Below are 24986 nucleotides of genomic sequence, written 5' to 3' on the forward strand. Positions count from 1 at the left end.
AAGGAGTTTGCCAAGCAAATGAATGTAATCATTCCCAGTGAGATGGATGCCTGTCCTTACGTGTCAAAGAGATATGTCGAGATGAACGAGCCGAGAGGGAAGAAGAGGGGGATCCCTGCATTTAATCCATCAGGCTCGACAAAACCTGGCTCTGTGGAGTCATTTTCTGTTTGTCTGAGTGGGTGTCGCCAAGGTCCTGAAGATGAATGTTTTTGGAGAGCAGAGGAGACTTTTGTCCTTTAAAGGAGTTTCAGCAACAACACCTTTAAGAATACCCTTGAGTATAGAGTCTAAGCCCAGTTCATCAAAACTCCATGATAATATACACCATTTGGCAGTCACCTTTATCCAAAGCCACTTACAGTCATGCATGCATAGATGTTTTATGGATAGCCCCAGTGGGAATCCAACCCACAATCCGGGTGGAAAAAGCACCGTGCCTCTGCAATACCAACAGAGGCACACAATGACCTCAGATGTAAAGATTCATCCTCAAACTAGAGGAAATGTCATTTGTTGGATGCTGTTGATGTAGTAGAACCAACAGAAATGAACAGTGATCTAGATACCATGTGTGATACAGTGTAACTTAATGACAAACCTGACAAAATGTCCTAATAACTGGGAATCAATAAACAACAGGATGGAGGATCGTCTTTAGAGATATGACCAAGTGGGGCTGACATCAGCAGCAGAACTACAGAAAGAGAGAAGGAGAGAGTGAACATGGAATCAGAGTGGATTGCCAGACAACCCTTATAAAAGGTTTGTATTGTGTCAGATAGATCAATAGAGGATAGAGGAGGAGGTTTCAGCCAAGGAAGATGGAAAGAGATCCTCTGATCTGACCATCAGCTGCAGCAGAGCTTCAGCAGAGAGCGCGAGAGAGAGATAAATAGATAGAGAGAAGGAAGAGTAGCTCAGGGAAAAGTGTGAACTGTGGCTTTCACACATTATCATTGTGAGCAGGAACCTGAGCAAAACCTTGTTCCCCTCTTGTGGTCTATGGGAAACCTTAAACATCAGTTATATACTAAAGTTAATTTAGGAGTAAGTGAAAGTATTGGAAATTGCTGCACAATGTCACAAAGACACACTCCAGCCAACACACACATGCCAGGCAACCCAATCACCTTTTTCTCATCTGTAAAACTTCAAAGGCTTTTTGCCTCCCTCTGAAATCAATTATAAAACACAATTCTCTGCGCTCTCTCGCTCTCACCACAGCGGATCAATATCTCCTTTACACTGAGTTTAATGAAACTGCTGGGAGCCTCAGCTGACTTAGATGGCTTTTATTTCTTGTCCATAATGAATGAGCAAGCAACTGAATCGTAATACCAGAGGTCCACCATCCCTCCCCCATTCATTCAGTCATTCATGAGCCCCACCCAATCAAGTGGGGGGCACACTGCTCTCACACTTCAAGGAATGTGAGTAAGGGAATGTGTTCTTCTAGAAAGAGGAGAAAAGGTAGAAAGAGGGGAAGAAATGAGCAGGATGGTGAAGGGGTGGAAGAGTGCTGCAGCTCATTTACAAGCCCCGCTGTGACAGCCACAGAGAGGCAGCTGCTGTGGGTCAGTGGAAACGACTGGAGGGGGAAAATGAGAGAGGCAGAAAGGGAGAGAGACCATACAACAGACAATGTATACATCCTGCACACCCTTATTGCCAAACAAATAAAACAAAAGCAAAGTCCTTTCATGCTTTGTTGATTTAAAAAAAGCTTGACTCAATTTGGCATGAGGGTCTGCTATTCAAATGGATGGTAATCAGTGTTGGAGGAAAAACATATGACATAACATCAATACACACAAACAACAAGTGTGCAGTTAGAATTGGCAATAAGCACACATTTATTTCCTCAGGGCCGTGGGATGAGACAGGGATACCGCTTGAGCCCCACCCTCTTCAACATTTATTTCTATAAATTGGCGAGAGCACTAGAATAATTTCCAGCACCCGGCCTCACCCTACTGGACTCGGAAATCAAATGTCTACTGTTTGCTGATGATCTGGTGCTTCTGTCCCCAACCAAGTAAGGCCTACAGCAGCACCTAGATATTCTGCAAAGATTCTGTCAGATCTGGGCCTTGACAGTAAATCTCAGTAAGACAAAAATAATGGTGTTCCAAAAAAGGTCCAGTTGCCAGGACCACAAATTCCATCTTGACACTGCTGCCCTAAAAACACAAATAATTATACCTACCTCGGCCTAAACATCAGCGCTACAGGTAACTTCCACAAGGCTGTGAAAGATCTAAGATACAAGGCAAGAAGGGCCTTTATGACATCAAAAGGAACTCCACATCCCAATTAGGATCTGGCTAAAAATACTTCAATCACTTATAGAACCCATTGCCCTCTATGGCTGTGACGTCTACTTACCAACCAAGAATTCACTAAATGGGACAACGCTCAATTAAGAGACTGCTTGCTGAATTCTGCAAAAATACACGCAGTGTTAATGCGAAATCCAAACAATGAATGCAGAGCAAAATTAAGACAATACAGCTAGTTAACAAAATCCAGACAAGAGCTGTTCAATTTTATAACCACCTAAAAGGAAGCGATGCCTACACATTCCACCACAAAGCCCTCACCTACAAGAGATGAACCTAGACAAGAGTTCCCTCAACCAGCTGGTTCTGGGGCTCTGTTCACAAACACAAACAGATCCTACAAAGCCCCAGGACAGACAATTGGACCCAACCAAATTATGAGAAAGCAAAAAAGTTAACGATTTGACACATTGAAAAGAATCAACCAATGCTATCTGGCCCTAAACAGAGAGTACACAGTGGCAGAATACCTGACCACTGTGACAGACTCAGTGAGCATAGCATAGCTATTGAGATTTTAGCAAAATGTATAAACTCCCATATCTGTTAGGTGAAATACCATAATGTGCAGTAATAGCAGAAATATGTGTCTCATTGCCATTAGAAAAGGGCAATTAGTAGAGTACAAACATAATTGTAAATACTACCAATACTTACGTTTATTTATCTTACCCCACCATTCGTACTACAATTATTTGAACATTGCTAAAACACTGTACATAGCTGATAATATGATGCTTGAAATGTCTATCTTTTTGAAAAAGTTCTAGTAGTTTGTTGTTGAATTTGTTTCTTCTCATTTTTGTTTATTTCACTTGCTTTGGCAATGTAAACATATTTCCCATGCCAATAAAGCCCTTTGAATTGAGAGAGCGCGCGAGACAGAGGAGCGAGAACCACAGGAAGAGTATCTTTTGATGTGTGTGCTGCTGTGAGCGTGGTGCTGAGTTAAAAGGGGGGATTATTGCATCACCTCTCAATGAGATGACAGATGTGGAGGGAGAGAAAGGAGGGCAAAAAGAGACAGATGTTGAATGAGACTAAGAGCTGAGTAAGGTCTTCAACACTCTCACACATCTTCATCCGCAAACCTATAGACCATATCTCCCCAGGCTGAGAAGCATAAGACAGGGAATTCTACAGGTATTTTACACCGTTTCAACTTTGAATATGTGATTTTGCGAGCTTCAAAAAGAGCTCATACCTTTACAGCACATCCTCCTCTGTCTGCCTCTCAGGTCAGGGGAGAAACAGATCGAATAGAGTTCAACATAGCTACTTGTTGTCCTCCAGTACCTGTGTGAGACCAAATGTCATCTCCAATTAGAGCTGATATCATAGTGGAGGTGACAGTGGGGCCAGCGCTGGCCCTCAGAAAGCTCTGGGCTTTTGATTCAAACGAGGACACAGAGAGCCCGGGGTCTTTCCTGTTGTACTGAGACTGCAGCCACAGTTTGGTCCACTTAGGCACAAAGGTAGAGCTGTGAGATGCATAATTCAACAGGCCAGCCGGGAGGCATATCGGAGAGAGCGCTATTCCCAGCTGGCTTATCAGAAAGACTGTTATTCCTCTATTTGGATGCCGTCTCAGACAGAGGTGTAAATCGTACAGTGTGCCGCTCTCTTAATGAAGAACATTGGGATAAAATACCTTGACAACCCTTGGGTTGTAAATTTAACTGTGTGTGTGTATGTGTGTGGTGGGGGGGGGGGGGGGGGGTCAGGAGTGCCAGAGCCGAGGGGGTCTGGAATTAGATATTATGTTAAGATGAAAGCCCAATCACAGAAGGACGTGGCTAAACATTGTAAACATTTCCTTACACTCTGCTATAGAGTTTGTAGAGGACTTCTTCTCTGCATTTCTTTACTCGTTTTAAACCAAAAACAGCTGGGCTTGAGTGGTCTAATTGATACCAGTGTATCTGGTAGTGAACTGGGACTGGGAGTGTGCGTTTAATGTTGAATGGAACATAATGTACAGTACAAATGTCCCAAGTGGGATTCAGATCCTCCCACAAGCCTCTTGGTACTGTGGACTACAGCCAAGCAGAGAGTGAGTCAGTCAAGACCTGAAAATGGTTGTCTAGCAATGATCAACAACCAATTTGACAGACCTTGAATAATTTTGAATTGAATAATTGGCAAATGTTGCACAATCCAGATATGGATCGTTTAGATACTTGAGTCATTTAGATACCCAGAAAGACTGACAGATGTAACCGCTGACAAAGGTCCTTCTACAAAGTATTGACTCAAGTGTGAATACTTATGTAAATGTGATATTTCTGTATTTCATTTTCAATATATTTGCAAACATTTCTAAAAATATGTTTTCACTTTGTCATTGTGGGGTATTGTGTGTAGATGGGTGAGAAAACAACAACAATTGAATCCATTTTGAATCCAGGCCGTAACAAAATGTGGAATAATGGGTATGACTTTCTGAAGGCACTGTATATCATTCAAATATCCATTTAAATGGTGGCCGATATTGAGAGATAGAGGTGCACACTCCAGCACTGTTTTGCGCTGTAATGCATAAGAGCGGGTTGCGGGCTTGCCCTCCAGCTGGGAATGGAATGTTCTAAATTATCAATCAATCATTGTAATGCCTCAAACAAGACCTTCTTCAAATTCTAGGCAATTAAAGTACAGGCCATTGTTCCTTTTTTCTTAAAGCTATAAGAATGAGCTGACAAGTAAGAAACGTGGCTTTTAACCTGTGACAGATATGATCCTCTACACAGAGGCATATGAAATAATAAACAGCTTCACTTACAAATGATTCCATACCAAGTGGTGCAGAATGTACACACTGAATAAGATTTTAATCATATCAAAAATAATATGTCTCCCTACAACAACACTGCAGGGAGAGACAGCGTTCACTCAGTTGATAGCATTGACTTTCTCTCTGTGGGGCCATATTCCCCAGGCTGATAGACGGAGGGAGAAACTCATCACACAGCTAATTGTACATATTTCCTCCAGTGTGTTGTGTCTGGATGGCTGAAAACAGGCAGCTGTCTCCTCTGTCATAGTAGAAAATGCACTGTGATACGAGATATGAGACCCCTGAATAGTGTGTGTCCCCCCCCCCCCCCCCCCAGGTAAGTGACAACGCATAGCAGCTAACATTAGTGATAGCCTCAGATTTAGAAAGACAGACATACTGAAACTACAGCCAGCTTTAGAAAGGACAGAAGCCATTTTGTTTTGGGCTCCTCAGATTCCATATGTATGTATTCAGGATGTAGAGAAGTGCTGCATGCAGCCCTGAGTCCTGGCAGTCCAGACAGGAAGGCTGGATGGCGCTAAGAGTAAGAAGAAAGCACTGATGGGTAGGGATGGCCACGGTTATTTGAATATCCGAAAGGACGTTAGTATTCTAATATTTTGAGGAAAATCATATGCCTATTTTAATGAAAAGGCTTTGATCTGTGACATTGCTACACACAAGAATATACCATGACATTTGAAATTATTTTGAATGTAGTTTTTATGATGTGTGCATTTCATATATACAGCCATGGCGGGTGCCCCAAAAAGACATGCCGTACAGCCTACATGGGTTTTATGCATGTAGCTTGTTGGCACAAGTCACAGGCTCCATAACTAGCAACGTGAAGTGGGAGATCTCTAATCAATGCAAAACATTTTAATTAAAATGACGGCATTAATTAAGTTAGCTAAATGAGAAACAGGTAGGTTGTTTAATCTGAATGGAGTTGCTGTAGACAAGTGTGGGGAGCGCAGCAAAATAGCCTTAACTAGCCTATCCTAGCTAGCTTCTTAACATCGATCTGATGCTGTAAAGACAGGAACTGACAAATGGGATGACAGAAACGTGTAAATGCCATAGATTATCTAACTAGCGCGATCCAGTAGCTACTTCCTCTATCTCCCTCCCTCCTGTATCACACACCACCAGCCCCGGCCCACCCCCTGTGCAGCAAACACGTGTCCAAGTTTATACAAAGTTATTTGAATAGTGAAATTATTTATTGATGGGACTTGGACAGGAGTGGAAGGAGAGAGAGAAGGACGAAGAGGGGGAAAGAAGCCCCAGTTCCCTGCCCTTTTAATGAGTCCATCACTAGTACGGGTGGAGGAGAAGCAAGGCTTGGATCGGTGAGTTTCACATCAAAGGGATTGCCCATCTGATCAAAATGTTGCTTGAATGTTGTTGTTTTTTTAAATATGGGGCAATGTTCGGCTGGAGTTTTCAATATGAAAGGGCCCAGGAGAGCATTGATCAGGCAGGCTCCGTCTTCCTCTGTACTCTACAGTACTGAATGTCTTGCTCCCAAATGGCACCCTATTCCCTATATAGTGCACTAACTTTGACAAGAGCCCTTCGGGCTTTAATTTTTTTTAAAGAGTGCACTATAAAGGAAATAGGGTGCCATTTGATGCAGACGGTGTCCTTTAAGGATGCCGACCACATCAATATGAAGTGGATCATTGAACTGGATTTACAACATGTCTTAAATCTAAGTTCCACACAGAGGATCTCAATTACGAACCATGAAAGACCCATTGGTTTATGTAGTCACACACCATGATTCCACAAGAAAATAGCAACACGGAAACGCTCATGCTCAGTTACACAAAGCTACACTAAAACACAAACAGATGTAAATGTAATGCCACACACATGGATGCACACACACAATCTGCAGCATGGTCTCCGCTCTAGCACAGTTTTCCCAGCTGCAGTATGACAGTTACCTGGACTCAGTGGTGGAAAAAGTACCCAATTGTCATACTTGAGTAAAAGTAAAGATACCTTAATAGAAAATGACTGAAGCAAGGTGTTCTGACTGACGAGCTCCCTGATGTATGCAGGAAAACCACAGCTTATTATGTAGAACTCAAATACACTGAAGACGACAACAAACAGTCAATGTCACTCAGCTCTACCCACACGTCAGGTTAATCAACCTTGATCAAGTAGTCCAATCAACAACTAACCAGCTATGTTCAATGTAAGCTGCGCGTGGGCGTGCAGAAGTAGTATGTCTGTGCAGAGAATCACAAGTTTGAACTTCACTCAACTTCCTAGTTTTTCCCTTTAGTTAACACTATCAACGTTTCCCTCTACTGTGCAAATTGTAATCGAATCAACGCAATATTAGCCACTTTCAATGCAACATATCGAAACAAAACATACGATGCAAGAGATTGAAGTAGGGTTTATTGCATTGACAGGCACGACTCAGACCCATACTCTACTCAGGTCAATACTCTACACAGACCGGTGCACCATAACCAACCAGCGCTGCAATATCACCATTGCCATATACGGATCTGTGCCATTCACTTTGAACTGGACTGTGTTTACAGCATGAGTGGATGCAAGTAAATGTGCTTTATGAGATCAAAGCGAGAGCTGCATGTAGCCAGCTGTGTACATGTGTTCATATTATTTGGTCATTATTGAGTTATTTGCCCAGTTATTGCTAATGTCTAGTCAACAGTAGGGGAGTGGTTGCTTCCTACAAGAGCACCACGTGTGCATTTCTAGCCATCTTTGAAAAGCAAGTCAGGTAAAGAGCTTCTTTTTTTTTATATCTTAAAGGGGCAGTGAATAAACAGGTTAATGTCAATGCCTAAATGTTTTTTTCAAAAGTCTCAAAGAATGTAGGCCTACATTGAACACCACACATTGGCTGCTACTGTTCATTTTATTTTCATTTCACCTTTATTTAACCAGGTAGGCTAGTTGAGAACAAGTTCTCATTTACAACTGCGACCTGGCCAAGATAAAGCATAGCAGTGTGAACAGACAACAACCTTTACACTGTAGGCTGAATGATATAACAGCTAGCCAACATCGTTATAACTGTAACTTAAAGCTGGCACAGCGTCAGTGTTCACAGTTAACGTTCTCCAGAAGTTGCACAGAATTATCGCAATGTTCAAGTTTGCGCTCAGCAGATCTGAAATTTTCTCAATGCTGAAAAAATTTGAGGAAACATTGCTAACTAGTCAGCCAAACAACTGAGCAAATAAACTCAAGGCAAATAATTGAGTTTGATAAAGAGACACACTATTAAGCAGTACACTGTTGTGTGTGAGTGAGTGAGTGAGTGAGTGAGTGAGTGAGTGAGTGAGTGAGTGAGTGAGTGAGTGAGTGAGTGAGTGAGTGAGTGAGTGAGTGAGTGAGTGAGTGAGTGAGTGAGTGAGTGAGAGAGAGAGAGGGAGTGAGGGAGTGAGAGAGTGAGAGAGAGACTAGGCAACAGGATAGATAAAATCAGTAGCTGCAGCAGCACGTAATGAGTCAAGAGAGATGTGAAAAAGGGTCAATACATGTAGTTAAATAGTTAACTATTTATCAGTCTTAAGGCTTGTGGGTAGACGCTGTTCAGAATCCTATTGGTTCAAAACTCGGTCCATCTGCACGGATTTCCGTGCGGTAGAAAACTCTCCCGGCCTGCTTCACTACAGCCCCGCTGGACGTGAATGGGGGGCGCGCTTTAGTCCAGCAACTTTGTCTTGCTGACGTTGAGTGAGAGGTTGTTGTCCTGGCACCACACAACCAGATCTCTGATGACCTCCCTGTAGGCCGTTTCATCATCCTCGGTGATCAGGCCTACCACCGTTGTGTTGTCGGCAAACTTAATGATGGTGTTGGGAGTCGTACGTGGCCACGCAGTCTTGGGTGAACAGGGAGTATAGAAGGAGACTAAGCACGCACCCCTGAGGGGCCCCTGTGTTGAGGATCTGTGCGTCGGATGTGTTGTTGCCTACCCTCACCACCTGGGTTGGCCCTTCTTTAAGTCCAGGATCCAGTTGCAGAGGGAGATGTCTAATCCCAGGGTCCTTAGCCTAGTGATGAGCTTGGGAGGGCACACTGGTGTTGAACGCTGAGCTGTAGTCAATGAACAGCATTCTCACATAGCTTTTCCTTTTGTCCAGATGGGCAAGGGCAGAGTGGAGTGCAATATAGATTGCATCATCTGTGGATCTGTTGGGGCGGTATGGGAATTGGAGTGGGTCCAGGGTGTCTGGGATGATGGTGTTGAGACATGACCAGCCTTTCAAAGCATTTCATGGCTACAGACGTGAGTACTACGGGGATATCGTCATTTAGACAGGCTACATTGGCATTCCTGGGCACAGGGATTATGGTGGTCTGCTTGAAACATGAAGGTATTACAGACTGGACCCAGGAAAGGCTGAAAATATCAGTGAAGACACTTGCCAGATGGTCAACGCATGTTCTGAGTACGCGTCCTGAATGTTAACCTGTTTAAAGGTCTTGCTCACATCTGCTATGGAGAGAGAGCATGATCACACAGTCATACGGAACAGCTGGTGCTCTCATGCAGTGTTGCTAGCCTTGAATTAAGCATAGACGATACTTAGCTCGTCGAGTAGGCTTGCTTCTAGTTGGGGTATGTACGTACGTCGTCAATGCACTTATTAGTTAAGCCAGTGAATGATGTGGTAAACTCCTCAATGCCATTGGATGAATCCCGGAACATATTCCAGTCTGTGCTAGCAAAACAATCCTGTAGTTTAGCATCTGCTTCATCTGACCAGTTCTGTATCGAGTGTGTCACTGGTACTTCCAGTTTGAGTTTTTGCTTGTAAGCAGGAATCAGGAGGATAGAATTCTGGTCAAATTTGCCAAATGGAGGGTGAGGGAGAGCTTTGTGTGTGTGTGTGTGTGTGTGTGTGTGTGTGTGTGTGTGTGTGTGTGTGTGTGTGTGTGTGTGTGTGTGTGTGTGTGTGTGGGGTGGGGGGGGGTGGGGGGGGTCAGGAGTGCCAGAGCCGAGGGGGTCTAGAATTAGATATTATGTTAAGATGAGTACACCATATAGGCTGCTATACACCACCATGTCAAATCTCCAGTCATCATAATCCTGACTGTCACTCGATGTCCTCACTGTCACAGAGACTATAATATCCAGCTGTAGGGCTGAGAAAAGTGCATAGGGCCTGGTTTAGGTAAGCCAAGACGACATTCTCTAGTATCTCACAGCAATACATCTCCATGTACCTCAGACAGCTCAGTTCTGACAGGGTAAATAGCCATTCACCTGATTTATCACCTTAAACAGCACTTCCCTTGCCAAAATTGGTATAAAGACAGTGACCCAGGTGAACTCAAAGCCATAACTTTGAAGTTCATGCAAATGCCTCTGACATCAGTGTATGATATACATGGAGGTCTGAGTAACACATATGATCTTACATTAAGGCTGTGGCATAGTGGTCGTTACGTCAACAGAACCAGAGTAAATGATAGAAGGAAGAGACCCAGAGAAGGGCATCCGTCAGAGGGAGGCCAGTGGAGAGAGACAAGGCCTGGGTCACACACTCCAACGGCGCCAGTAGCAATGACAAACCAGCCCTCAGCAGATCCCCTAGGCTGTGTGAAAAGCTCCTTGCAATAAATACTGTATTGTTTCAGGGCTTTCACCATAAAAACACTCCAAACCTAACAAGCACATTGAAAAATGACACATTTTCAAACCCAGCAGACATGCTGTTCTTGAAGAGATTGTATGGAAAGAACTGCTGATCTTTAGAGAAAGTAGAAGACCCAATGAGAGAAAACAGCAGGTCTTTTGGAGAAAGTAGAAGACCCAATCAGAGAAAACAGCAGGTCTTTTAGAGAAAGCAGAAGACCCAATGAGAGAAAACAGCAGGTCTTTTGGAGAAAGTAGAAGACCCAATCAGAGAAAACAGCAGGTCTTTTAGAGAAAGCAGAAGACCCAATCAGAGAAAACAGCAGGTCTTTTAGAGAAAGCAGAAGACCCAATCAGAGAAAACAGCAGGTCTTTTAGAGAAAGCAGAAGACCCAATCAGAGAAAACAGCAGGTATTTTAGAGAAAGCAGAAGACCCAATCAGAGAAAACAGCAGGTCTTTTAGAGAAAGCAGAAGACCCAATCAGAGAAAACAGCAGGTCTTTTAGAGAAAGCAGAAGACCCAATCAGAGAAAACAGCAGGTCTTTTAGAGAAAGCAGAAGACCGACCCAATCAGAGAAAACAGCAGGTCTTTTAGAGAAAGCAGAAGACCGACCCAATCAGAGAAAACAGCAGGTCTTTTAGAGAAAGCAGAAGACCCAATCAGAGAAGACAGCAGAAGACCCAATCAGAGAAGACAGCAGAAGACCCAATCAGAGAAAACAGCAGGTCTTTTAGAGAAAGCAGAAGACCCAATCAGAGAAAACAGCAGGTCTTTTAGAGAAAGCAGAAGACCCAATCAGAGAAAACAGCAGGTCTTTTAGAGAAAGTAGAAGACCCAATCAGAGAAAACAGCAGGTCTTTTAGAGAAAGCAGAAGCTCAAAGCAGACGGCTGATCCCAGAGCAGGCCTGGGTTTGGTCCTATACGGTCTGACAGCCATCTGTCTGGGATGACTCACAGCCAGTTAGGCTACACTTTTATTCACAAACACTAAAATACACCTTCACAAGCATACACACAGTACAGATGTGATCCTTCTGGCTCTAAATGTCTCCTCTTCATCTTTTCCCAGGTTGCATTCTGCCAGGCTGTCCAATGACGAGCTGAGCTCAGCCACCCAAGGTGCCATATTAGTAGTGCATTACAGCAAAGCAGCCAGGGGGAGACACTGAACATGTGTACAGCACTAACATACAGGAATGAAGACACAGCTGGGAACCTTATCTACCTGCTACCCTTCACACACACATGTCTGAGCTGCCACTTTTCATTTTCTGTCTCAATACCAGGAGAACAGTACGCTGCGGTATCATTCTACTGCACTTACCATCCACACCCTGGGAATCAATAGAATTTTATTCAGCACAGCTCTGCTATCACTCGCTAAAGGTTAATGAAGGTGGAATTGGTTTGGAGAAGGCTAACCATTCCCTCTGCATTTTGCAGTGTCCGTGACTTTCTTTTCACACATTTACATTTTATGGATTTTATTAATTGCACAAATATGACAGTGAATAAAATATTCCTATCACATTACTATCAACATGCTGTTTAAAAGGCTGAGATATACTACTCCAAACCCATGTCTATGTTTTTGCTTCATTTCAATATTATATACAGTGCCTTGCGAAAGTATTTGGCCCCCTTGACCTTTGCGACCTTTTGCCACATTTCAGGCTTCAAACATAAAGACATAAAACTGTATTTTTTTGTGAAGAATCAACAACAAGTGGGACACAATCATGAAGTGGAACGACATTTATTGGATATTTCAAACTTTTTTAACAAATCAAAAACTGAAAAATTGGGCGTGCAAAATTATTCAGCCCCCTTAAGTTAATACTTTGTAGCGCCACCTTTTGCTGCGATTACAGCTGTAAGTCGCTTGGGGTATGTCTCTATCAGAGACTGAAATTTTTTCCCATTCCTCCTTGCAAAACAGCTCGAGCTCAGTGAGGTTGGATGGAGAACATTTGTGAACAGCAGTTTTCAGTTCTTTCCACAGATTCTCGATTGGATTCAGGTCTGGACTTTGACTTGGCCATTCTAACACCTGGATATGTTTATTTTTGAACCATTCCATTGTAGATTTTGCTTTATGTTTTGGATCATTGTCTTGTTGGAAGACAAATCTCCGTCCCAGTCTCAGGTCTTTTGCAGACTCCATCAGGTTTTCTTCCAGAATGGTCCTGTATTTGGCTCCATCCATCTTCCCATCAATTTTAACCATCTTCCCTGTCCCTGCTGAAGAAAAGCAGGCCCAAACCATGATGCTGCCACCACCATGTTTGACAGTGGGGATGGTGTGTTCAGGGTGATGAGCTGTGTTGCTTTTACGCCAAACATAACGTTTTGCATTGTTGCCAAAAAGTTCAATTTTGGTTTCATCTGACCAGAGCACCTTCTTCCACATGTTTGGTGTGTCTCCCAGGTGGCTTGTGGCAAACTTTAAACGACACTTTTTATGGATATCTTTAAGAAATGGCTTTCTTCTTGCCACTCTTCCATAAAGGCCAGATTTGTGCAATATACGACTGATTGTTGTCCTATGGACAGAGTCTCCCACCTCAGCTGTAGATCTCTGCAGCTCATCCAGAGTGATCATGGGCCTCTTGGCTGCATCTCTGATCAGTCTTCTCCTTGTCTGAGCTGAAAGTTTAGAGGGACGGACAGGTCTTGGTAGATTTGCAGTGGTCTGATACTCCTTCCATTTCAATATTATCGCTTGCACAGTGCTCCTTGGGATGTTTAAAGCTTGGGAAATTTTTTGTATCCAAATACGGCTTTAAACTTCTTCACAACAGTATATCGAACCTGCCTGGTGTGTTCCTTGTTCTTCATGATGCTCCCTGCGCTTTTAACGGACCTCTGAGACTATCACAGTGCAGGTGCATTTATACGGAGACTTGATTACACACAGGTGGATTGTATTTATCATCATTAGTCATTTAGGTCAACATTGGATCATTCAGAGATCCTCACTGAACTTCTGGAGAGAGTTTGCTGCACTGAAAGTAAAGGGGCTGAATAATTTTGCACGCCCAATTTTTCAGTTTTTGATTTGTTAAAAAAGTTTGAAATATCCAATAAATGTCGTTCCACTTCATGATTGTGTCCCACTTGTTGTTGATTCTTCACAAAAAAAAATACAGTTTTATATCTTTATGTTTGAAGCCTGAAATGTGGCAAAAGGTCGCAAAGTTCAAGGGGGCCGAATACTTTCGCAAGGCACTGTATATATACTTTTTTTGTACCCTTTCTTTCCCCAATTTTGTGATGTTCAATTGGTAGTTACAGTCTTGTCCCATCACTGCAATTCCCGTACAGACTCGGGAGAGTCAAAAGTCGAGAGCCATGCATCCTCCGAAACACGACCCTGCCAAGCAGCACTGCTTCTTGACACACTGCCCGGAAGCCAGCCGCACCAATGTGTCAGCGTGCATGCTCCCGGCCCGCCACAGGAGTTACTAGAGCGTGATGGGACAAAGACATCCCAGCTGGCCAAACTCTCCCATAACGACGCGGCGCCAATTGTGCGCCGCCTCATGGGTCTCCCGGTCGCGGACGGCTGATTGAACCCAGGTCTGTAGTGACGCATCAAGAACTGCGAAGCAGTGCCTTAGACCGCTGCTCCACTCAGGGGGCCCTCAATTCAATATTGGTGTCAGGGCAACAGCCGTGTTACAATACTATAGGCCAGTGTTCCCCAACTGTTCCAAATTAAAATCATTTGTCTTGCCCAGTCACCCTCTGAATGCCACACACACACATTCTATGTCTCAATTGTCTCAAGGCTTAAAAATCCATCTTTAACCTGTCTCCTCCCCTTCATATACACTGCTGGATGTGGATTTAAGAGGTGACATCAATAAGGGATCAAAGCTTTCACCTGGTCAATCTATGTAATGGAATGGTGGTTCCTAAAGTTATCGTAAACAAATGTAAGTCAGGTTTGAAATGATTAGGTTTTAGTCAAATATTATTATCTGTTTGGGCTTCTTGCGGTAAATTTGCAGTCTACAAATTATTTGTAGTTATGTTCCAGCCCCATGCACATCCACTCTAAAAAATGATCTAGTTCATGATGCGTGCTGTAGGTGGTTGAAACTCATTCAACACAACCTGAGGGTTTCAGCATCAATCTACAATGTAACATAGAAACAACAAGTCTCCAACAGATTTATCCCATGTCACAAGGTACTCCCAATAACAGGAAGCCTTAGAGTAAGTCTAGCAGCGAAATTATGTCACTTCCCTAAAAATACTGTAGGTGTCCTACAATTCACCTGAAAGAATGAACGTGCAAGAATTGGCGGGAGACAGCTGAGTGGATTGTGGAGAGCTGAGCGTATGCATTCTGGAGATAGCCTATAGGTGTGTCCATCTTCACTACACACACACCATTTCTCTCCTGTTCTATTGGTTTTTATATCTATTTTATTTCGTCGTCCCGAAGCCAAATACACAATCCTAGTCAGCCCATCCTAGTTGTTGCATCTTTAGATTCCCCCTTTTCTAAGATTTTAATCTGTTAGAAACATACGTGTTATTTCATAGTTTGGATTACTCTACAAGTACACTGCTCAAAAAAATAAAAGGGAACACTAAAATAACACATCTTAGATCTGAATGAATGGAATAATCTTATTAAATGTTTTTTTCTTTACATAGTTGAATGTGCTGACAACAAAATCACACAAAAATGATCAATGCAAATCAAATTTATCAACCCATGGAGGTCTGTATTTGGAGTCACACTCAAAATTAAAGTGGAAAACCACACTACAGGCAGATCCAACTTTGATGTAATGTCCTTAAAACAAGTCAAAATGAGGCTCAGTAGTGTGTGTGGCCTCCACGTGCCTGTATGACCCCCCTACAACGCCTGGGCATGCTCCTGATGAGGTGGCGGATGGTCTCCTGAGGGATCTCCTCCCAGACCTGGACTAAAGCCAACTCCTGGACAGTCTGTGGTGCAACGTGGCGTTGGTGGATGGAGCGAGACATGATGTTCCAGATGTGCTCAATTTGATTCAGGTCTGGGGAAGGGTGGGCCAGTCCATAGCATCAATGCCTTCCTCTTGCAGCAACTGCTGACACACTCCAGCCACATGAGGCCTAGCATTGTCTTTCATTACGAAGAACCCAGGGCCAACAGCACCAGCATATGGTCTCACAAGGGGTCTGAGGATCTCATCTCGGTACCTAATGGCAGTCAGGTTACGTCTGGCGAGCACATGGAGGGCTGTGCAGCCCCCCAAAGAAATGACACCCCACACCATGACTGACCCACCGCCAAACCGGTCATGCTGGAGGATGTTGCAGGCAGCAGAACGTTCTCCACAGCATCTCCAGACTCTGTCACGTCTGTCACATGTGCTCAGTGTGAACCTGCTTTAATCTGTGAAGAGCACAGGGCGCCAGTGGCGAATTTGCCAATCTTGGTGTTCTCTGGCAAATGCCAAACATCCTGCACGGTGTTGGGCTGTAAGCACAACCCCCACATGTGGACGTCGGGCCCTCATACCACCCTCATGGAGTCTGTTTCTGACCGTTTGAGCAGACACATGCACATTTGTGGCCTGCTGGAGGTCATTTTGCAGGGCACTGGCAGTGCTCCTCCTGCTCCTCCTTGCACAAAGGCGGAGGTAGCGGTCCTGCTGCTGGGTTGTTGCCCTCCTACGGCCTCCTCCACGTCTCCTGATGTACTGGCCTGACTCCTGGTAGCGCCTCCATGCTCTGGACACTACGCTGACAGACACAGCAAACGTTCTTGCCACAGCTCGCATTGATGTGCCATCCTGGATGAGCTGCACTACCTAAGCCACTTGTGTGGGTTGTAGACTCCGTCTCATGCTACCACTAGAGTGAAAGCACCGCCAGCATTCAAAAGTGACCAAAACATCAGCCAGGAAGCAAGGAACTGAGAAGTGGTCTGTGGTCCCCACCTGCAGAACCACTCCTTTATTGGGGGTGTCTTGCTAATTGCCTATAATTTCCACTTGTTGTCTATTCCATTTGCACAACTGCATGTGACATTTATTGTCAATCAGTGTTGCTTCCTAAGTGGACAGTTTGATTTCACAGAAGTGTGATTGACTTGGAGTTACATTGTGTTGTTTAAGTGTTCCCTTTATTTTTTTTGAGCAGTGTAGTAAAAATAAAGAAAAACCCTGAAATTAGTAGGTGTGTCCAAACTTTTGACTGGTACTGTATGTGTCGCAAAATTTTTCAAATGGCTGGTAAATTAAAATGTTCCCGGTCACCTTGTCAGGCACACACAAACACACACACACACACTACATATGCTCACACACATTCATATTGATGCTACACACACATTTTTTGTCAGAGTGACTTACAGGAGCAATTAAGGTTAAGTGCCTTGCTCAAGGGCATCTGCATATGTCACCTAGTCAGTTTGGGTATTTGAACCAGCGACCTTACTATTTCATTATTTTTCTTGATTGTTAACTCTGCATTGTTGGGAAAAGGGTCTTAAGTAAGCATTTCATGGTGAAATCTAGTCTACACCGGCGCATGTTACAACATGCTATACAGTATTGTTTGTTAATTTCACCTTTATTTAACCAGGTAGACCAATTGAGTACAAGTTCTCATTTACAACTGCGACCTGGCCAAGATAACGCAAAGTATAAGTAGGCTATACCATCTTGGCCATCCCCCACAGCTGTACAGTATAAGTAGGCAAAACCATCTTGGCCATCCCCCACAGCTATACAGTACAAGTAGGCAAAACCATCTTGGCCATCCCCCACAGCTATACAGTACAAGTAGGCAAAACCATCTTGGCCATCCCCCACAGCTATACAGTACAAGTAAGCTATACCATCTTGGCCATCCCCCACAGCTATACAGTATAAGTAGGCTATACAATCTTGGCCATCCCCCACAGCTGTACAGTACAAGTAGGCAAAACCATCTTGGTCTTTGGTTGGTTATATAAAGACAACATCAAGAACAGCCATACAGCATGGCACGTTGTGGCTCAGCTTATGTGATGTTTAAATGCCAGATTTCCTTACCATGGACGAATGCATCCTCAACTTTACAAGGCAAAGCTATATACAAATCTTAGTGAGTTTGCTAATGAAAGCAAGCTTAATGTGCTGAAATATTTACCAGGCCCAAGACATAATGACTCCATTCTACCAGGCACAAGACATAATGACTCCATTCTACCAGGCACAAGACATAATGACTCCATTCTACCAGGCCCAAGACATAATGACTCCATTCTACCAGGCCCAAGACATAATGACTCCATTCTACCAGGCCCAAGACAATGACTCCATTCTACCAGGCACAAGACATAATGACTCCATTCTACCAGGCCCAAGACAAAGACAATGAATTAACTCTGCATTTCCTTTCATACCGCACTAAATAGAACACCATAAGCCAACATTGTGTTGGGTATTCTCTAACAAAGTGTTGAGTAGGCAGGATTCCCTTTGCACTTTAACTTTCCAGGTTTTCCCAGTGTTGACTTATTAATACAATGTCGTCATAAAAGCAAAACATTTTTTAGTTATTGCATGAATTACAAGGTGTTGAGCATGAATTCAGTTTTTCCCAGCTAATAGGCTATTAATAGAGAGTCAAAGCCATTAAAACTAACGACAGTTGCAGTGTCTGTTAGGACACCATTTACTAATGTAAGTTAACCACTTCTGCTTCTTGTTTGAGACATTTAGAAGTTTAGTGGTTTAAACTTTACTACACGGAGTAAACATCCTTTAAATATCACTGTTTGCGTCTTGGGAATCTCCCACTGCATACATTACTCCCCCCCCCCAATCACCAGAGGAACGGTGATGCTGAGTGTGCGTGTTTCTGCGTCTAACGAGATGAATATATCCATTAGAATTCCTTAACGAGGGTAAATCCACATGGCTGCTAATTAGTCCGTGCTCCATCTTCTCACAGAGCTGGAGGACTGGACTGGTTCTTGTGATGCTAGAGAACATTAAAGCCACTAAATGTACCCAGCTCCCGATGCAGCAGATTGTCCCCATTTAACAGGTTTTCCATTAGGGAGCAGATTAATGTAACACAGCAATAATAGATATAATGGCAGTGTTCTGAAAGGCTGAGGGACCCCGGCGCTGTCGTTAATGGTAAGTCATCATTATCTAATGTTCTGTTGCTAAGCAGGTGCACGTAGACAGAGCCACTCTTGAGGGTTTGTGAGGTGTAACACGTCTAAACCAGCGCACAGCGTGAGGTTTTAACGTGTAAGGATGTTGTTAAAAACACCATACTTTGATTAGTCACTATCTTTTTATCTCTCTAAGACACCGTAAAACAATGAGTGCTCTCTCCCCTCCAAAGGGAAATAGTGTATTAGATTTGTGTGCAGTGGCTTTTATCTAAAGTTCTCTGACTGGCTTTCATCTGAGCAGTGACATTACACACTCTCTTAAACAAACATGCACTCAGAAAACCAGGCAGACTGACATGTCATGTACTATGAAACGTTCCATTTACGTACACCCAATCAGCCTACTATTTACAACGCAATTACGGATATTGGGACACGGTCATTCACACAGGTTTTCATAATGACGAGCACTTACACGTGAGCCAATATTTTATGTGTCTCTCTGTGCGTATATCTACAGGACAAGACTGACACTCTATCCAAGGTTTATCGGTCATTCACCCTTTCAATAGGCTACATTCATTAAAACAGAGCTTTTCGAGGTCTGTTAGATGTCTCGGACTGAAATTGAGAATACTGTCCCATAAATGACCATAAGATCTCATCCCCGTTCGTGGTTTCTTTCTTCGTCTTCGTAAGTGAACTTAGGATAAAAAACGTCTAGGGTCAAGTTAACCTGTCAGTAAATTATACCATGAACGCCTGAACACGCAACACACTAGAGCATATGCTGAGGCAAGAGAGCATTGAAGTGTGTTGATTCTCCTCAGGTTATCTGTCGCTCTAGTCAATTTCAGTGCAACTGTTCATAGACTAACATTGTTCTGCACAAACACCATGTTTATTAAATACACATCGAACGTGTCCTTATGTACCTCCATCAATCTAAACCTACTCACGGTCTTCATGTCTAGCTCTGGGTTGGTAACGACGCAGAATAATTCAGAATAATATTAATTAGTGAGAACTGAAACTCACGAGAAAGGGTCATTTATTGAAAATTTTGCACAAAGACGAATGGTAAAAAGAGTGGTTTATTAACACTGACAATTAATCCTGACCAATTAAGGTCACCAAGACAGCAGAAAACACACAGCAACACCTCTGTCTTAAGGCCCTTCTCATTCTACTTGTCATAATGCAATTAATTAGAGACATTCTTTAATTAGAATGCACAGCCACTGATTAAAACTAGGCCTCATTTAGTAATGAAAAAGTCAACACACACATGAAAGCGGGGGCGCACGCACACTTCCTCTCAGCACATTACCCTCCGTGTGACAGAACACTCCGTGAGAGATGCCTGAAGGCATTTCTGAGCATTGATTGGCAGGTGCTGTAGGCATAGTAACAGCCAGGCTAAGGTGTGAGAGCTGCAATCCCAGCAGACCACAATCCTGCAGATTTTAGACAGACAGGCCTGACCTCCAAAGGACTAACTGGCAATAAGGCCCTCAGGATGGAAAACATGACATTTTACCAAGTTGACCTCACTTTAAATGATTCTCCCAGTCTCATAGTATAAAATGCATAGGTACAACTGATGTACACCTCAATTGTAACAGTATTTTATTGTACCTGGAGGAAGAGCTGTGTAGTGTTATGTACTTCTTATATACTGCAGTAATATGACAGTACTATACTGCCCTACCAAGCAAAAAGGCAGTAACTGCTCATTTGGTCGAAAACTAGATAATGTCATTTTTGCTACATTAAATACATGCGTAATCATGTGGACAAGTATCCTGCCTCTATTGTATTGTGTTTTGGATAAAATGGGGGTCATGTTAGCAGTAACATCACAGTTACTGTGAAACCAAGGTAAATAAAGCAATTTCTCTCAGTTCCACACTATGAGCGGTTACTGCCTTTTTGCTTGGTAGGAAAGTATAGTACCTGGAGGCAGAGCTGTGTAGCATTATGTACTTCTTATATACCGCAGTAATATGACAGTACTATAGTACCTGGAGGCAGAGCTGTGTAGCATTATGTACTTCTTATATACCGCAGTAATATGACAGTACTATAGTACCTGGAGGCAGAGCTGTGTAGTGTTATGTACTTCTTATATACCGCAGTAATATGACAGTACTATAGTACCTGGAGGCAGAGCTGTGTAGTGTTATGTACTTCTTATATACTGCAGTAATATGACAGTAATATAAAACCTGGAGACAGAGCTGTGTAGTGTTATGTACTTCTTATATACCGCAGTAATATGACAGTACTATAGTACCTGGGGGCAGGCTGGGTCTCTTCCTCTTAATGCTCTTCTCAGCTCCGTTCTCCAGGGGACAGTCTGACACCAGCGGCACGTTTGAGTTGCTGAACTGCAGGGGTTCGTTGTTGGAGGACGGGTCAAAGGACAACGGGTTCAGTCCTGAAACACAACAGAAACACAACAAGCAGCCATGTTAAACCAGATGGACCATAGATCTATAAACCACAACAAGCAGCCCTGTTCAACCAGATGGACCATAGATCTATAAACCACAACAAGCAGCCATGTTAAACCAGATGGACCATAGATCTATAAACCACAACAAAAACACAACAAGCAGACATGTTAAACCAGATGGACCATAGATCTATAAACCACAACAGATACACAAGCAGCCATGTTAAACCAGATGGACCATAGATCTATAAACCACAACAAGCAGACATGTTAAACCAGATGGACCATCGATCTATAAACCACAACAAGCAGACATGTTCAACCAGATAGACCATATATCTATAAACCACAACAGATACACAAGCAGCCATGTTAAACCAGATGGACCATAGATCTATAAACCACAACAAGCAGACATGTTAAACCAGATGGACCATCGATCTATAAACCACAACAGATACACAAGCAGCCATGTTCAACCAGATGTACCATAGATCTATAAACCACAACAAGCAGACATGTTCAACCAGATAGACCATAGATCTATAAACCACAACAGATACACAAGCAGCCCTGTTCAACCAGATGTACCATAGATCTATAAACCACAACAAGCAGACATGTTCAACCAGATGTACCATAGATCTATAAACCACAACAAGCAGACATGTTCAACCAGATAGACCATAGATCTATAAACCACAACAGATATACAAGCAGCCATGTTCAACCAGATGTACCATAGATCTATAAACCACAACAAGCAGACAGACATGTTCAACCAGATGGACCATAGATCTATAAACCACAACAAGCAGCCATGTTCAACCAGATAGACCATAAATATGGAAACCACAACAGAAACACAACAAGCAGCCATGTTCAACCAGATAGACCATAGATCTATAAACCACAACAGAAACACAACAAGCAGCCATGTTCAACCAGATGGACCATAGATCTATAAACCACAACAGAAACACAACAAGCAGACATGTTAAACCAGATAGACCATAGATCTATAAACCACAACAGATACACAAGCAGCCATGTTCAACCAGATAGACCATAGATCTATAAACCACAACAGAAACACAACAAGCAGACATGTTCAACCAGATTAATCTTGAGTAAGACACTATTGTTTAACACATTCACAATATATCCACAGAGCAGAGTACATAGGCTACAAAAATGTAATATGTGGAGAGAAATGTATGCCACAGACTGTTTGACCTCGGAGAAGTCTAAACTAAAGAAAACAGACTGTGGAAATACAACTCTATTCAACCATAAGAAACCATATGTTCAGGATCTAACAAAGTCCGGAGTTAACATACTTCACTTCTTGAAGGAAACACCTTAGAGAGCCCTACAACTTAACACTATGTCAGAATCTCCAGAGTTCTGTCTCTCTGTTCAGGTCTTTAGACAGTGGGGACACTAGGGAGCATCTCAGAACCAATAACAGAGTTTCTGAACATCTTTTCTGGTCTCTTTTCTAATTTAGCGGTTTAATTTCTATCCCAGTATATTTCTGTCCTGAGAGGAACCAAGATAGGATTACACACACAAAGACCCCTGTGAGTTATGAACCCACCACACACTCTTCATAGAAGTCTATTATCTAAAGTGACTACCATTAGTTATGAACCCACCACACACTCTTCATAGAAGTCTAGTATCTAAAGTGACTACCATTAGTTATGAACCCACCACACACTCTTCATAGAAGTCTAGTATCTAAAGTGACTACCATTAGTTATGAACCCACCACACACTCTTCATAGAAGTCTAGTATCTAAAGTGACTACCATTAGTTATGAACCCACCACACACTCTTCATAGAAGTCTAGTATCTAAAGTGACTACCATTAGTTATGAACTTACCACACACTCTTCATAGAAGTCTAGTATCTAAAGTGACTACCATTAGTTATGAACCCACCACACACTCTTCATAGAAGTCTATTATCTAAAGTGACTACCATTAGTTATGAACCCACCACACACTCTTCATAGAAGTCTAGTATCTAAAGTGACTACCATTAGTTATGAACCCACCACACACTCTTCATAGAAGTCTAGTATCTAAAGTGACTACCATTAGTTATGAACCCACCACACACTCTTCATAGAAGTCTAGTATCTAAAGTGACTACCATTAGTTATGAACCCACCACACACTCTTCATAGAAGTCTAGTATCTAAAGTGACTACCATTAGTTATGAACCCACCACACACTCTTCATAGAAGTCTAGTATCTAAAGTGACTACCATTAGTTATGAACCCACCACACACTCTTCATAGAAGTCTAGTATCTAAAGTGACTACCATTAGTTATGAACCCACCACACACTCTTCATAGAAGTCTAGTATCTAAAGTGACTACCATTAGTTATGAACCCACCACACACTCTTCATAGAAGTCTAGTATCTAAAGTGACTACCATTAGTTATGAACTCACCACACACTCTTCATAGAAGTCTAGTATCTAAAGTGACTACCATTAGTTATGAACCCACCACACACTCTTCATAGAAGTCTAGTATCTAAAGTGACTACAGGCTCCAAAATAGCAATGAGCCAATCTGTCCAACAGCTCCAAGCAGACAGTCCCTTCCTAAAACCAGTTCTATTCCTCCCACAGATGGGTAGCGTCTTTCAGAGCAGCCTTTAAAGAACGGGTCGATGTGGCGTCGCGACGTGTCAGACTAAACATATAATTATTTCATGAATTGGCCAAGTGCAACTGTGCTCTCAGCTTAGCAGTGGTGTCTCTGCTCGGTTTGGCAGCTGCGCGGGTGGGAGAGAGAAGCCTGTGTGCTTCGCGGATTACCAGATATTTTTCCTGTAGTTTTATTGAAGATCACGCTGCAGCGCTGTCGTTCAGCAGCAGATGGTGCACTGTCAGACACTTACTTGTCATTCCCACAGGCCATCAGTCACCACTGTCATCAAATGGATGTTAGCCACCAGTTCTGACTGAGCTCAAACGTCATGAAAACGCAAATACAGCTTGGAGTTGGTTTCATACAAACTTTGAGAAATAACGAGGAGCACACACAATGTGTTTTGTGCGGGGAGTGCTTATTAATGAGTCTCTCAAAACAAATTAAAACAACACATCCTGACAAAACATCCACAGCATGACAGTAAACCCAGGAAGTTATTTCAGAACAGGACAGAATGTTTCAGGAAACGGTGCTTCGGCAGTGGAAAGTAAGTCAGCTAGCAAGGAATTGTCGTAATTTTATAACAGGTGATGAGAAGAAATAAGGGAGTACTCTCTCATAGTAGATGGGAGTTTTTCTTTCAAACAATCCCCTTGTACACAGCTAATAGCTAGCTACTGCAACCCTAAGTAACACTACAAAAATGTAGGCCTACTGTACAGCTTACTGTAGAAGTTATTGTTGAAAACAAGTCTAGGTTGGAACTGTTGCTGTTTAAATACAAGTGGAATAATCTGATTGAAATATATTGGGAGTATATATAGTGGAATAAACTGATTGAAGCAATAGGCTTTTTGAGGCAAACACTCATAGTTCTGGGTTGCTCATCTACAACAGGAAGCGGACTCCTGCGTGACTGGTAAAACAGTAGATGTTCTGGTTCAGTTTGGCACCACATACCT

At 42.8% G+C, this 24986-nt stretch overlaps 1 protein-coding gene across 5 annotated transcripts in view; it reads right to left on the reverse strand.

The window, feature by feature from the left end:
* LOC110488996 (ecto-NOX disulfide-thiol exchanger 2) overlaps positions 1 to 24986 on the reverse strand; it is a 309872-nt gene that overhangs the window by 128889 nt on the left and 155997 nt on the right. For 4 of the 5 annotated variants that reach the window (XM_036943153.1, XM_036943151.1, XM_036943152.1 and 1 more), the window contains one exon: positions 21185 to 21328. The exons of the other annotated variant lie outside the window; for it this stretch is intronic. In XM_036943153.1, the coding sequence (XP_036799048.1) occupies positions 21185 to 21328 (144 nt within the window). The remainder of the gene's footprint in view (positions 1 to 21184; positions 21329 to 24986) is intronic. 5 annotated transcript variants of the gene reach the window in all.

Source organism: Oncorhynchus mykiss, chromosome 14, assembly GCF_013265735.2.
Source record: "Oncorhynchus mykiss isolate Arlee chromosome 14, USDA_OmykA_1.1, whole genome shotgun sequence".
NCBI classification, from domain to species: Eukaryota; Metazoa; Chordata; class Actinopteri; order Salmoniformes; family Salmonidae; genus Oncorhynchus; species Oncorhynchus mykiss.